The sequence below is a fragment of the Choloepus didactylus genome (assembly GCF_015220235.1).
Source record: "Choloepus didactylus isolate mChoDid1 chromosome 23 unlocalized genomic scaffold, mChoDid1.pri SUPER_23_unloc10, whole genome shotgun sequence".
Taxonomy (NCBI): Eukaryota; Metazoa; Chordata; class Mammalia; order Pilosa; family Megalonychidae; genus Choloepus; species Choloepus didactylus.
In genome coordinates this window covers 293,903-308,274 of record NW_023637591.1, presented here as the reverse complement: position 1 = coordinate 308,274, position 14,372 = coordinate 293,903, and the positions used below count along the sequence as shown (strand labels likewise).

General features: G+C 39.4%; 1 pseudogene and 1 gene segment (V, D, J or C); both read right to left on the bottom strand.

Moving 5' to 3' along the window:
- Positions 1-7,287: 7,287 nt before the first annotated feature.
- Positions 7,288-8,230, bottom strand: LOC119524951 (annotated as a pseudogene).
- Positions 8,231-9,906: 1,676 nt separating this feature from the next.
- LOC119524952 lies at positions 9,907-10,376 on the bottom strand. The segment is given in 2 exon segments: positions 9,907-10,229; positions 10,331-10,376. Coding segments are annotated over 2 exon segments (369 nt in total).
- Between the last annotated feature and the right edge of the window lie 3,996 nt (positions 10,377-14,372).

The window sequence follows — 14,372 nt, the reverse complement described above, 5'->3', positions numbered from 1 at the left end:
ATTTTCTCAAGGAAGGATATTGCGATTTTGATTGGGATTGCATTGAACCTATAACTTGCTTTGAGCAGAATTGACATCTTAATATTTAGTCTTCCAATTGATGTACACAGAATGCCCTTCCATATATTAGGTCTTCTTTGATATTCTTAGGAATGTTTTATAATTTTCTATGTGCAAGTCTGGTAACTTGTTTAGATTTATTCCTGTATATTTGATTATTTTGGTTGCTATGGTAAATGGATTTTTTTCTTTATTTCCTCTTTAGAATCTTCATTATTAGTGTATAGAAACACTGCTACATTTTTTCTGTTGATTTTCTACCCAGCTACTCTCCTGATTTTACTTATTAGCTTTACAGCTTTGATGTGAATTTGTCAGGATTTTCTATGTATAGTTTCATGTCATCTGCAAATAGGGGACATTTTACTTCTTCCTTTAAAATTTGGTTAGTTTTATTTCTTTTTAATTGAGCAATTACTCTGGATAGAAATTTCAGTACAATGTTGAATAACAGTGTTGACTGTGGGTATCTTTGTCTTGTTCCTTATGTTAGATGGAAAATTTTCGGTCTTTCATCATTGAAAATGTTGCTAGGGGTGGATTTTTCATATATGCTCTTTATCATATGGAGGAAGTTATCATCTATTCCAAGTTTTCAAAAATTTTTATCAAGAAGCAGTGGTGGATTTTGTCAAATGCCTTCTCCATCCCAAAGTCAAATGCAATGACCATGTTTGGTTTCTTTTCCCATTTTTTCTATTAATGCACTGAATTGTATTAATTGATTTTCTTATGTGGAATGACTGTTGCATACATGGGATAAATCCCACTTGAACAATATATATAATTCTGTTAATGTGCTATTGGGTTCACTATACTAATATTTTGTTGAAGATTTTTGCATCTTTATCCATGAGAGATGTTGGTTTCTAATTTTCTTTTCTTATGGCTTTTTTATCTGGCTTTGATATTAGGGTGAAGTGGGCCACAAAGAATGAGTTACAGTGCTTTCCCTCCTTTTCAATTTTTGGAAAGGCTTGAGAAAGATTGGTGTAATTCATCCTGGAATATTGTGTAAAATTCACCTGTGCAGTCAACTGCTACTGGGTTTTTCTGTTGTAAGGTTTTCAATTACTGATTCAATCTTTTTACTAGCTTTCAGCTGTTGAGGTCTTCTTTTCCTTCTTCAGTGTAGGGAGTTTGTGGGTTTCCAGGAATTGGTTCATTTCATCTAGGTTATCTGATTGGTTTTAGTACAGTTTTCACAATATCCTATAATCTTTTTTATTTCTGTAGGGTCAGTAGTGATGACACCTTCATTTCTGATTTTAGTAATTTGTTTCCTCTCTCTTTTATTCTTGCTAGTCAAGCAAAACTTTTGTAGATTTTATTGATCTTTTCAAAGACCAACTTTTAATTTTGTTGATTCTATTGTTTTTTTATCCTCTATTTCAATTCTCTCTCCTCTAATCTTTTTTATTTCTTCATCTCTTTACTTTGCTCTTATTTTCCATACCCTTCCACTGTAGTTAGGTCTCTTTTATAATGTAGATCTTTCCTCTTTTATAATGTATGCATAGAGAGGTATAAATTTCCCTCTCAGCACTGCCTGAGACAAAACATCCATTTTGGTATGTTGTCTTTTCATATTCTTTCACCTCAAATTATTTCCTGATTTATTTTGTGATTTATTCTTTCACATATTGGTTGTATCAGAGAATGTTGTTTCCACCCATTTCTGAAGTTTCCACCCATATGTGAAATTTCAGGTATTCCCTGTGTTATTGATTTCCAGCTTAATTCCATTGTTGTCAGCCAAGATACATTGTTGATTTCAATACTTTTGAATTCATAAAGACTTGTTTTGTTACCTAACATATGGTCTGTTGTGTAAAATGGCCTATGTGCACTAGAGAAGACTATGTATCTTGCTGCTTTTTGTGATGTCTTCTATATATGTTTCTTAGGTCTATTTGTCTTATTTTTTCATTCAAGATTTTTTTTTGTCTTTTTGTCTAGCCCTCTACCCATTATTGAAAGTTGTGTATTGGAGACTCCTACAGTTAATATTGAACCTTTATTTCACCCAATAAACCTTTCAATATTTTTTCATACATTTAGAGATTTAGGCATCAGGTGCATATATATTTATAATTGTTATGTTTACTTATTGAAATGACCCCTTTCTCAGTATATAATGGTTTGTGTCTTTTAGTTGGTTTTATCTCATATTAGTTCCCTTTTGTTTACAATTTGCATTATAAATATATATAAATGCTTTCACTTTCAACCCACTAGTATCTTTGAATTTAAGGGAATCTCTTGGTAACAGCTTACAGTTGGGTGATACTTTTTTCTCTCTTCTGTCAACCTCTATCTTTGGTCTGTGGGGTTTAAGCCAATCACCTTTAAAGCAATTGCAGATACATTGGACCTTCTGCTGTTTTGCTATTTGGTGTTCATAATCTTATACCATTTTGTCCATCCATACTTCCATTGAAGCCTACTTTCATATTTATTTTATTTTTTGTGTTCTACCATTTTAAGTCACTTCTCATTTCTTTCTGAACATATTTTACATATATTTTCTTTGTGCTTACTGGGAGCTTAAATTTAGCAACCTAAATCCATAACAATCACTTTTCATTTTATACCAAATTACCTAAAATGGCATATACATACATTCATCCTATACATCCTGCCACCCCACCATTTTTTTCAATTTTTTACCAATTATATATTTATGCATTCCATGTCTGACAACATACACTCATTAATTTATTCATTTGCATTTTAGTATCTGTAAGAACAATGATAGTTATATAACAAAAAATGTAATACAATACTACTGGATTTTATAATTACCCATATGATAACCTTTACTGGAGTTATATATTTCTTTATGCCACTTTGGTCCACTGCCTAGCCTCTTTTAATATTCTTTCATTCTGAACAACTCACTTAAGAATCGATGTAGGGCAGGTGTAATGGTGAGGAACTGCCTTAGTTTTTGTTATATGGGAATATCTTAATCTCTCCCTCATTTTTGGAAAAAAAGTCTCACAGGTATATAAAATTCTTCTTTGACAATTGTTTTCTTTAAGCACTTTAAATATTTCATCCCATTGCTTTCTTGCTACCATGGTTTCTAATGAGAAATTGGAACTTTATCTTATTGAAACACACTTGTGTTTTCTCTCTTACCTTTCAGAACTTTCTCCTTTTCCTTGGCATTGGGACAGTTTAATTACCATGGGTCATGGTGTGATTCTCTTTCAGTTTATCCTGTTTGGGGTTTGTTTGTTTTCTTCAATGTACATATTTTTCTATTTATTTAAATTTGAGAAGTGTTCTGCAATTTTATTTCTTTGAACATTCCTTCTGCCTCTTTCTTCTCCTTCAGGGACTCCCATGATGAGTATGTTTCTATTCTTGACGGTGTTCCACAGTTCTCCTATGCACAGTTCAATTTATTGATGTTAAATTCTTTATACTACCTGCTCCTCACGGAGTAAAATTTTAGTTGTCTTTTCTTTGGAATTACTGATTCTGTCTTCTGCCTACTCCACTCTGCTCTTGAAACTCCCTAGGGAATTTTTCATTTCAGTTATTGTGGTCTTCAGTGACTAATACTGTTTCATCCCATTTTTACATTTCTACCTCTATATTGAGATTCTCATGTCATACACTCATTGACTTCCTAATATCTTATAGTAGTTTCTCCATGATTTCCTTTATATCTTTGAGCATAGTGAGGATCATTTTTTAACAATATTTTTCCAGTATAACCCAAATCTATTCTTCTTGATTGATGGCTTCTAGATTTTTATCTTGTTCCTTTAGACAGACCATCAATTCTGGCTTATTTGTTTACATTGTAATCTTTTGATGCACACTGTACATTTCCTTCCTGTGCTGTCTGTCCTTAAGTTTGTATTCAGCTAATGATTAACAGAAATATCCTTGAGACACAGGCAGTAAGAATACAAAGAAACCAAAGCACAAAACACATCTCACAGTCTCCAAACTGCTTCTGCTTTGGCTGATGGATTCCTTGAGAGCTTACCCCTTGTTCTAGTTAACTTGGCTGCTTGAGTAAATATCATGATGTGGGGCAGTTTAAACAATGGGAATTTATTCACTCACAGTTTGAGGCTGGGAAAAAGTTCATATAAAGGTGTCATAAAGGTGATGTTTTCTTCTTAGACTCCAGTATTCTGGGCCTGGCTGTTGGTGATCTTTGGTCCTTAGCTTTTCATATGGAAAGACAGACTTTAGCATCTCCTGGTCCCTTTGAGCTTTTCTGGGTTCCACTGATGTTCAATTTCTTGCTTCATGGGGATTTCTCTGTGTCTGAATTTCACTCCATTCATAAAGGACACCACTAATAGGATTAAGACCCATCCTGATTGAAGTGGACCACACCTTAATTTAACAACCTCATCAATAGTTCCTACTTACAATGGGTCACACTGAGAGGAATGGGTTAGAATTAAGAACATATTTTCCTGGGGTAGTTACAGCTGCAAACCACCACAGGCCTCCTTTCAAGATCAGCCTGAGGAAATGCAAAATGCAGGATCCTCTCAGTCTTATGTGAGCCTGTTAATAGACTGCACCTTGTCCTGGGTTTGTGCTTGCTTGTGCCCTTAGAGGTTCCCTATTGACAGGAATTGGAATACCCCCTCTACTCCTTATGAAATAGGCTTTCTCACCCTACTGCATGCTTTAATGTATGACACAATGCAGGTACTCCTTTGCTCCAGGCCACTTTTACTTACTTATTTCTTACACTGTTTTAGCTCTGATAGCTGCTGCTTCTTTCAGGACAAGTTCTGAGAAGTAGAGTCCAAGACAAGTTTCCTGCTTCAGACATTCAGTCTTCCACCTGCTGATTGGCACTGATATTCAGGAATGCCAGTAGGCACATAGGAGTTAATATTTTCCCACCAGAACAGGATCAGGGACAAACAATGTGAGTACAGGCAACACCGTGCCAGATAAGGGATGGGGAAGGGTATAGCTAAGGCATCAGGGACTACACCTACCACCTATCAGATTGCATTTTCCTGATTCAGCATGTACCCAGTAACTGAAACTCTTCAACTGTTTCTCAGAGTTTTCTGCAGGTTTTTGCTAGTGTGCCAGTTTGGGTGTATTATATGACAGCAAAATGCCATGTTCTTTAATGCAGTCTTGTGGGTGCAGACATAATAGTGTTGATTAGGTTGGAATCCTTTGATTGAGTGTTTCCATGGAGATGTGACTCACCCAACTGTGGGTAATATATTTGATTTGATTATTTCCATGGAGGTGTGGTCCCACCCATTCAGGGTGGGTCTTGATTAGTTAATTGGTGCCCTATAAAATCTCACTAACAGAAGGACTTCAGAATAGCTGCAACTTAGAGACATATTTTGAAGATGGCCATGGAAAGTAGACTTTTAATACTCCAGAGTTTGCCTGGGAGAAAATAAGAGGATACCCCCAGACACCTAGAGAGAAATGTCCTGGGAGAAAGTCATTTTGTAATACAACCTGGGAGCAAAGGAAGAAGACACCAGCCATGTGACTTCCCATCTAACAAACACCATTGGCCATTCTTCTGTGAAAGTATCCTATTGTTGGCAACTTAGCTTGGACACTTTTATGGCCTTAAGACTGCAACTTTGTAACTGATAAACTCCCTTTATAAAAGCCAATCCATTTCTGGTATTTTACATAATGGCAGCATTAGCAAGCCAGAACAGCTGTGGGAGAGATAGCACCATGCATGATCCTATGTTGCCATCTTGATTAACTGTGACCAACAGTTAACAGGCTTAGTCCCTGGCACCAAGCTCTCCCCATAGCCAAGCTCATATTAAGTTCTGATTGTTCATTGCTGGATATAGAAGGTAATCATTTCTAAATGTTAGTATTTTATCCCAAAATATAGATCAAAGCACTAGACCAGAAGCATCTTAGATTTACTCCTAGACCCTGAGGAGGGTATGGATGGAATCACCCTCCTTTGTTCTCTACCAATGTCTCCATTTAGGGATTTTTTTCTGATCTGTGCATCCTTTATTCCATCACCAACCACAATGATGCCTCAAAACAATAGTACACAAACTGACAATCAAGTGCATTCCAGTTGTACAATGATCTGAGGTTTCCAGTACATTTAAGGCTTTTAAATTTGAAAAAAAAAAAAAGCAAAGAAACCCCAAACTGAAACCCCCCAACCAATACAAGTAGTGTAGCAATTTTACACAATTTACATTTTGTATGCTTATTGGGCACAATTCAAGTGTCAGAAACCAAATTATTCCTAAACAGAAAAGATCAGTTTAGTGAAAATTTAATTACATAAATTCTCCAAGCATAATGTTTTCATTTTGTCTTGGGAATGTTATAAAATTTTAATAGAATAACATATGAATAAAAACATATGAACAAAATGTATTCAATCATTATATTACAAACAAAGAATATGCAATTCATTATTGTAGCCTGTCAAAAGAAAACTATCCATTAAGAATCTATGCACAATGTAATTGGAAATATGTACAGCACTTTAGAAAAGTCTATAAGGAGGACTGTACAAAAGGAAAGTCTGCTAGCTCTTTGATAGGTCAACTAGGCAATCAAAATATTAAAACTCTGTTGGCTAGTAATACATTTTCACTTAAAAAGTTTCATTTTGTTTATGAATATTCCAGTTATATTTACATGGTTACAGTTGTTGAAGCTGTTCATGATAGTTCCAGTAAATTACCCTCAAATGATTTGTTTGGGGAAAAGTCAGCATGTTGAAAAAAATTAACAAAGGAGTCTTCACCACAATAGTTTTCCATTTACACTAACAGAGCTTCACAAATGGATGGAACCCTTGAATCCAGTGGATGAGAGAGAGCTGTACATCAAATACTGAGAATGTTGGTGGAGAGAGGGTTGAGTCCTGTATATGTGAATCATAAATGATGGGTAAGGTAAAGAAAACAGTTGTGAGCATACTTTATACAGCACTAGAAAATTTTTCTCACATTCAGCTGTGATTCCCATTCCTGCAGGTTAATGACGCTGGAAATCATGACTGTTTGGATTAACATATGAATTAGTAGAACAACCTCCAGATACAAATGATTGAGATTTCACCCTAAAGGTTAGGCACTTGTTCATGGTTATCAAGCCATCAGAGATACACAGTCAAAGCAAGTGCACAACAGAGGCCTCATCTGTTCACATAAAGTGAGGTAAAATTGAGTTGTCCTCTTTAGGAATTGGGATGTTCACAGATATGACTTATTTTAGTCTTTCAAGATATTGTGCATAAAGTTCTTTGTCATTATGTCCAGCCCCTTCAACCCAGAGGGCTTCCATGGCTCAGGGCAGCACTCACACCTCACCAAGCCATGGGAGAAATCAAGGACCTCATCTTCTATACCATGAATGATCAATATGGGAGAGGTGAATTTGGAGATCTTGTCAATGCTGTGGAAAGCATCAAAGCAGTGTGTTTTCCTGGTGTCAGGAAAGGCCACATGCAGACCAGACATCAGAGGAGAATGGAGAATGATTGCTGTGCACTCATACCACCAGGCCAAGCAAACTGTGGAGATGCTCCCAATACTCTGGCCATAGAGGGTGATGTTCTCAGGATTCATGCCTTACCAAGTGTGCATGCCTACCATGAATCATTGATGCTAGTATAGAGGTTCTTCTCAGAGGGCTTGCTGGAGCTGACACCATAGCCTGAGTAGTTGTAGAAGATTTTGCAGATGTGTGAGCCAAGGCCAATGTAGAAGCTGCACATCTGGCCAAGTCCACAGCATTGCCATGTGAGAAGAGAAGCATGTAGCAGCTGGAGGGTGCACAGTGCATGACATGCAGCCCAGCTGGTTGTCCCAGGCCCTGAATGAGAAGGCCTTGGCTGTGTCCAGCTCACACTGAGAACTGCAGTCTGCATGCTAGCTGAGGTGCAGGCTGCACTCACTGGGCCCTGGACCTGGGCCCTCCTTGGGCTCCTGCTGTGCCTGCTGTGCCACATCCATGGCCAGGACCAATGTCTGGGGGTGGTGCTGGAGGCACTGGGGCCATGAGACTTGGGAGCCAGCACCCTGTAGGTGGGCTCTGGAGACAGGAAGGCCAGCTTGGCAGTGATGCAGCTCTGGCAGGACAGGCAGCAGAAGAACCAGCACAGCTCACCCAGAGAGAAGCCTTTCATCCTGGAGCCTTGCTCTGCCATCAGAGAGGCCTCCTACCCACCACTGCAGGCCCTGCTGGCTGACTGGCTCCAGGGCAGAGGGAGATTGGGTGCTGAGGGTGGCTGCAGCATGCCCACCAGTGGCAGAGGAGGCAGAGGCCCAATTAGGGATTTTTAATCTAAGCAATGAATTTCTGATCACCATTCTGAGAATAATTTAGCAAGGCACAAATATAAAATTTCAACTGAAGAGAAGGATAGGACATTGACAGATCAAATCTTCCAAGGAGCAACAAGAGCCAACTGAAGAGGTGACTCTTCAGCAAGTCATGGGGAGTTTGGGGGACTGCACATCTGTGGGCACCCACAGTGCAGATTCTGGGGAAGACATACAAGGCCACCCTGCTTCTCACTGGTCAAACTCCAGCCTCTAATTGGAAATAATATCAGGGACATTGGACCAGAAACCTGGTCATTCTCAGTCTACAGACACCCTGGGGCTAGAAGGAAACTGATTTTAACAAATTCTCTTTTTGCTGAGGAGTTCCTGGATTAATAGAGGAAAGTGATATGGAAAATATAGGGCCTGGTCGCTGTGACTAATGTGTGGAAGGAGGATGCAGAGGGCTCTGGAAGCAAACACCTGAGCAGGTTGCTCAACAGGGGCCACATAAGCAGGGCAGCTGGTTATCTGGTTTGAGTAGAGAGGGGGTTTCCTGCAACAGGGCAAGCAAATATTCCTAAGAGAGGTGCTGAGTTCTTAGAGGATGTGGAAGTATGTACAAATAACTGGAAAAATTAAATAACATGGAATGTAGAGGGGAGGGCAAAACATATGGGAGAACTTTCCAGAGGTCTGATACCATTAAAGAGATGGATGATGAGGGCAATTGGATCTAGAATGTGAAAAAAACAAGAAATCTCTTTGATAGTTAAGAGATTTGAACTATGTTTTTGACAGCTTTAGTGAAACATAATTGCCTTACAATAAATTGCACATGTTTTGTCCCGGCCCGGGGGACGATCAACAGAGGCTCCAAATCCTGTGAGGGAGGAATGGTATGGGACAAGAGACATGAAGAACGACAGCAAGACAGGTTTCTGATCAAGCTGCAAAACTTTATTGAAGAGGCAGGATATATATGCCCTGGAGGGAGAGGGGGTGGCTAATAAGGACAGGTAGCGGTCTGGGATTGGTGATTGCTGTTGCTAGGGTGGATGGCCAATGGCGGCTACTGTTTAGGTGTGAACTAGCTACTGCTTAGGTGGAAACTACTGTTACTTCCTTGAAGAAGGCTAATTATAGCTTAAGCTGTTCTTGCATCAGCCCTGGCGGCCATGTTGCATGTCACCAGTATCGCTGAAGGTGAATATTATATATGCTACCTTAATTGTCCCCAACAATGTTTAATGTGTTCAGCTTGATAGATTTTGAGGTATATATACACCCATGAAACCATCACCACAATCAGGACAATGAGCATCAACATCACCCCTAATGATTCATTTGCCTTGGAATAGGCTGCTCTGAGGGACTTTGATGATAGAAAGGAAGGGAGGAAATTAAATTCCAAGGTGGTGTCTGTGGTGAGCCTGGGCCCAGGGAGGCAGCAACAGATAGATAAACAGAAGCCCCAGGAGGAGGCAGCAGGCAGCTACAGGGACATCTAACCTCCTGACAGAGGGGAGGGGAGTTCTTATCTCACTTCCCCATGGCCCTAGAGCACTGTGCAAACTCTGATGCTGTTATCATAGGACTGGCAATAATAATCAGCCTCATCCTCCAGCTGGAGCCCAGTGATGCTCAGGGAGCCTGAGTTACCAGACTTAGATCCAGAGAATTGATTGGGGACTCCTGAGGGTCGATTGCTGTTACCATAGATGAGGAGTTTGGGGGCATTTCCTGGGAGCTGCTGGTACCAGTGCACACTATAGCCTCCACCAATGTTGGTGCTGCTCCCAGAGCAGAAGATGGTGATCTTCCGGCCCAGAGCCCCAGACACTGAGGGTGGCTGAGTCAGCACTGCCTGGGCCCAGGATCCTGGAAGTGGGAAAAGAGAGAGATGATGATTTCCTTGAGACAAAGGGAGAAAACAGGGCCCCACATGTCTTGCCAGAGCCCATTCCCTGGCCCCTTCTCACCTGTGCAGTGAGCAATGAGGGTGAAGAGGAGAGGGGACAGGGCCATGTTGGTGACAGTCCTGAGTCCTGCTTCTGTCAGCCCACAGCTGAGGTGGAGCTTCCTCAATTCTCCCCCAGCCCCTCTTTAAACTCTGAGAGAAGGGAGGGTCCATTCATGCAAATGGGATCCCCCAGCTTTCTGATCCCCACACCGGGTCCTGGGTCAGCCCCCTCTGGGTGGGGAAAGGTGAAAGTTTGTGTTGGGTGGGGCCTGTGGACCCCAGGGGTGGGAGTGGTCACAGCTGTGGCCTCACAAGCCTTATTAGATGACACCAGGCAGTGCAGGTGGCTGCTCCCAGCATGGGTCTCCCCAGACCCCTCAGGAAAATGCCCTGAGTGCCCCCTGGTGCCCAGGCCAGACACAGCCATGTGTGACATGGAGACCTGAGCCCTTTAGAGACAGCTCCTCCCTTCCCACTGCTCTGCCCACTGCCCTTTCTGTCTTATGGCTGGGCCAGGGGCCACTTTATGTGGCTTCCCCATCATCTCAGTGAATCTTTGCTCTCTACTCTGCCTCCTCATGGATGAGTCTGCCCCAAGTCTCTCATGGCTGTTGATTGGTGACAGAAGAAGTATTTGTCTTGTATCCAACTGCTGGCTGAAAAAAAAGAGGAGAGAGAGACTTGAAGAATTGTATAGAAATCATGATTTTCAGTAAGGGTAACTAAAATGATAAAAAAGAGAGAAAAATAGTAGATCTGACAAATAAAAGCCAAAGGATGAAAAGGTCACAATAAGGAGGGCTTTACAGTAATAACAGTGAATGTTAATTGATTAAACTCCCCAATCAAAAGACACAGATTGGGGAAGGGATGAAAAAGTATGGTCCATCTATATGCTGTTTAAATGAGATTCATTTTAGACCCCAAAATACAAAGAGGTTGAAAGTGAATGGATGGAAAAAGATACTCCACACAAGCAATAACAAAAACAAAAAGTTGGGCAGCTATACTAATATCAGATAAGATGGACATCAAATGCAAAGATGTTATGAGACAAAGAAGTACACTATATGTTATTAACAGGGGAAATTATCCAAGAAGAAATAGCAATCATAAATATTTATGAACCTAATCAAGGTTCTCCAAACACAAAAGACACACTCTAGCAAAACTGAAGTAAGTAGTCAAAATCTCTACAGAAATAGTGAGAGACATCAATACAACACTCTCCCAATGACAGAATATCTAGACAGAGGATCAATAAGGAAACAGCAAAACTAAAAACATGATAAATTATATATATATATATATATGTATATATGTGTGTGTGTGTGTATATATGGAGAGAGAGAGAGAGAGAGAGAGATTGCACCCCAAAGAGCAGGATATACATACTTCTCAAGTGTTCATCTAACATTCTCCAGGATAGACCATAAGCTGAGTCACAAAACAGGTCTTAATGAATGAAATTATACAAAGCACTTTCTCTGATCATAAGTGAAAGAAGCTGGAAATCAATAACCACCAGGGAACCCATATACATGGAGGTTAAAAAATATGCTATTAAACAGTCAATGGGTCAAAGAAGAAGTTGCGAGATAAATCAGTAAATATCTCAAGATGAATGAAAGTGAGAATACAATGTATGAAAAATTAGAGGATGAAGGGAAGGTTGTTCTGAGAGGGGAATTTATAGCCCCAAATGCCTACACTAAAAGGAAGAAAGAGCTAAAATCAAAGACCTAACAGACCCACTGGAGAAACTAGAGGAAGAACAGCAAACTATTCCCAAAGCAAGGAGAAAGAAACACATACCAAAATTATAGTGAACGTAAATGAAATAAAGAACAGAAGAACAATAGAGAGAATCAATAAAACCAAATGTTGGTTCTTTGAGGTCAATAAAAATGACACACAGTTAGCTAGACTACAAAGTTAAAAAGAGAGAAGCTGTAAACAAATAAAATCAGAAATGTGAAGGGGCATTACCATAGATACTAAAGAAATAAAAATGATTATAAGATATTACTATGAACAACAGTGTTCCAACAAACTGGACAAGTTAGAGGCAATGGGCAACCTAGAAGAATGAACAATCTACACAGACCTGCAAAGAAGTAGAGGACCTCAACAAACAGATCACAAGGAAAGAGCTTGAATCAGTGATCCAATATCTACCAAAATATTAAAGCCCAGGTCAGGATGACTACACAGGTGAATTTTACTAAGCATTCCAAGAAAAATTAATACCATTCCTGCTCAAACTCATTCCTAACTCATTCTGTGATGCCAAAATCACCCTAATACCAAAGCCTGATAAAGATATCACAAGAAAAGAAATTTTTAGATCCATCTCTCTAATGAATATAGATGCAACAGTCCTCAACTAAAGACTTGCAAATCAAATCCAACAGCTTACTAATAGAATTATATACCATGACAAGTTGGTATTATTCCACATATGCAAGGGAGGCTCAACACAAGAATATTAATTAATGTAGTAACATATTAACAAATCGAAAGGGAAAAGCCACATGATCATCTCCATTGACACATAAATGGCATTTGAAAAAATTCAGTATCTTTTATGAAAAAAACACTTCAAATGTAGGAATGGAAGGGCACTTCCTCAACATGCTAAAGGGCATATATGAAGGTCCCTCAGCTAACGTCATTCTCAATGGCAGAGACTGACAGCTTTTCCTCTAAGACTGGGAACAAGACAAGGATGCCCACTCTGCCAGTTTGAATGTATTATGTCCCCCATAATGCCATTATCTTTGATGTAATCTTGTGTGGGCAGACCTATCGGTGTTAAATAGATTGTAATTCTTTGAGTGTTTCCATGGAGATGCACCCCACCCAACTGTGGGTGATGAATCTGGATAATTTCCATGGAGGTGTTGGCCCTCCCATTGGGTGGGTCTGAATTAAATGACTGGTGCACTATCTAAGATCAGACAGAAGGAGTGAGCTTGCTACAGCCAAGAGGGACACTTTGAAGAAAGCACAGGAGCTGCAGATGAGACACAGTTTGAAGACAGCTGTTGGAAGCAGACTTGCCCTGGAAAAGCTGAGAGAGAACAAATATCCCAAGTGCAACTAAGAGTGACATTTTTGAGGAACTGCAGCCTAGAGAGGAACATCCTGGGAGAAAGCTATTTGAAACAAGAACTTTGGAGCAGACACCAGCCATGTGCCTTCCCAGCTAACAGAGGTTTCCCAGACACCATTGGCCATCCTCCAGTGAAGGTACCCGATTGCTGATGTGTTACCATGGACACTTTATGGCCTTAAGACTGTAACTGTGTAACCAAATAAACCTCCTTTTATAAAAGCCAATCTATCTCTGGTGTTTTGCATTCCAGCAGCATTAGCAAACTAGAACACCAACTGTCATCACTGTTATTCAACATTAGGCTAGAAGTACTAGCTAGAGCAATTAGGGAAGGAAAAGATGTAAAAGGCATCCATATTGGAAAGAAAGAAGTAAAACTTTCATTATCTGTGGATGTCATGATGCTGTATTTAGAAAACCCCTAAAAAAACTATGACAAAGCTGCTTGAGCTAATAATCAATACCAAAGTTTCAAGATACAACAACAATATGCAGAAACCAGTGGTATTTCTATACAGCAGTAATGAACTATCTGAGAGGTAATTAAGAAAAAATTCCATTCACAACAGCAACAAAATGAATCAAGTATTTAGGAATAAACTTAACCAAAGATGTAAAGGAACTCTACACAGAAAACCTAAGAACCTTGCTACAAGAAATCAAGGAAGACTTAAATAAATTGAACAACATTCTGCCTTCATGAATAGAAGATTAAATATCATTAAGATGTCAACTCTACCCAAATTGATCTACAGAAACAATGGAATAGCAATCTAAATTCCAACAACCTTCATTGCAGAATTGGAGAAGCAACTTACCAAATTTATTTGGAGGGGAAAGGGACCTCAAGTAGTCAAAATATCTTGAAAAAGAAGAATGAAGTGAGAGGACTCACTCTTCCTGATTTTATATCTTATTATAAAACCACAGTGGACAAAACTGC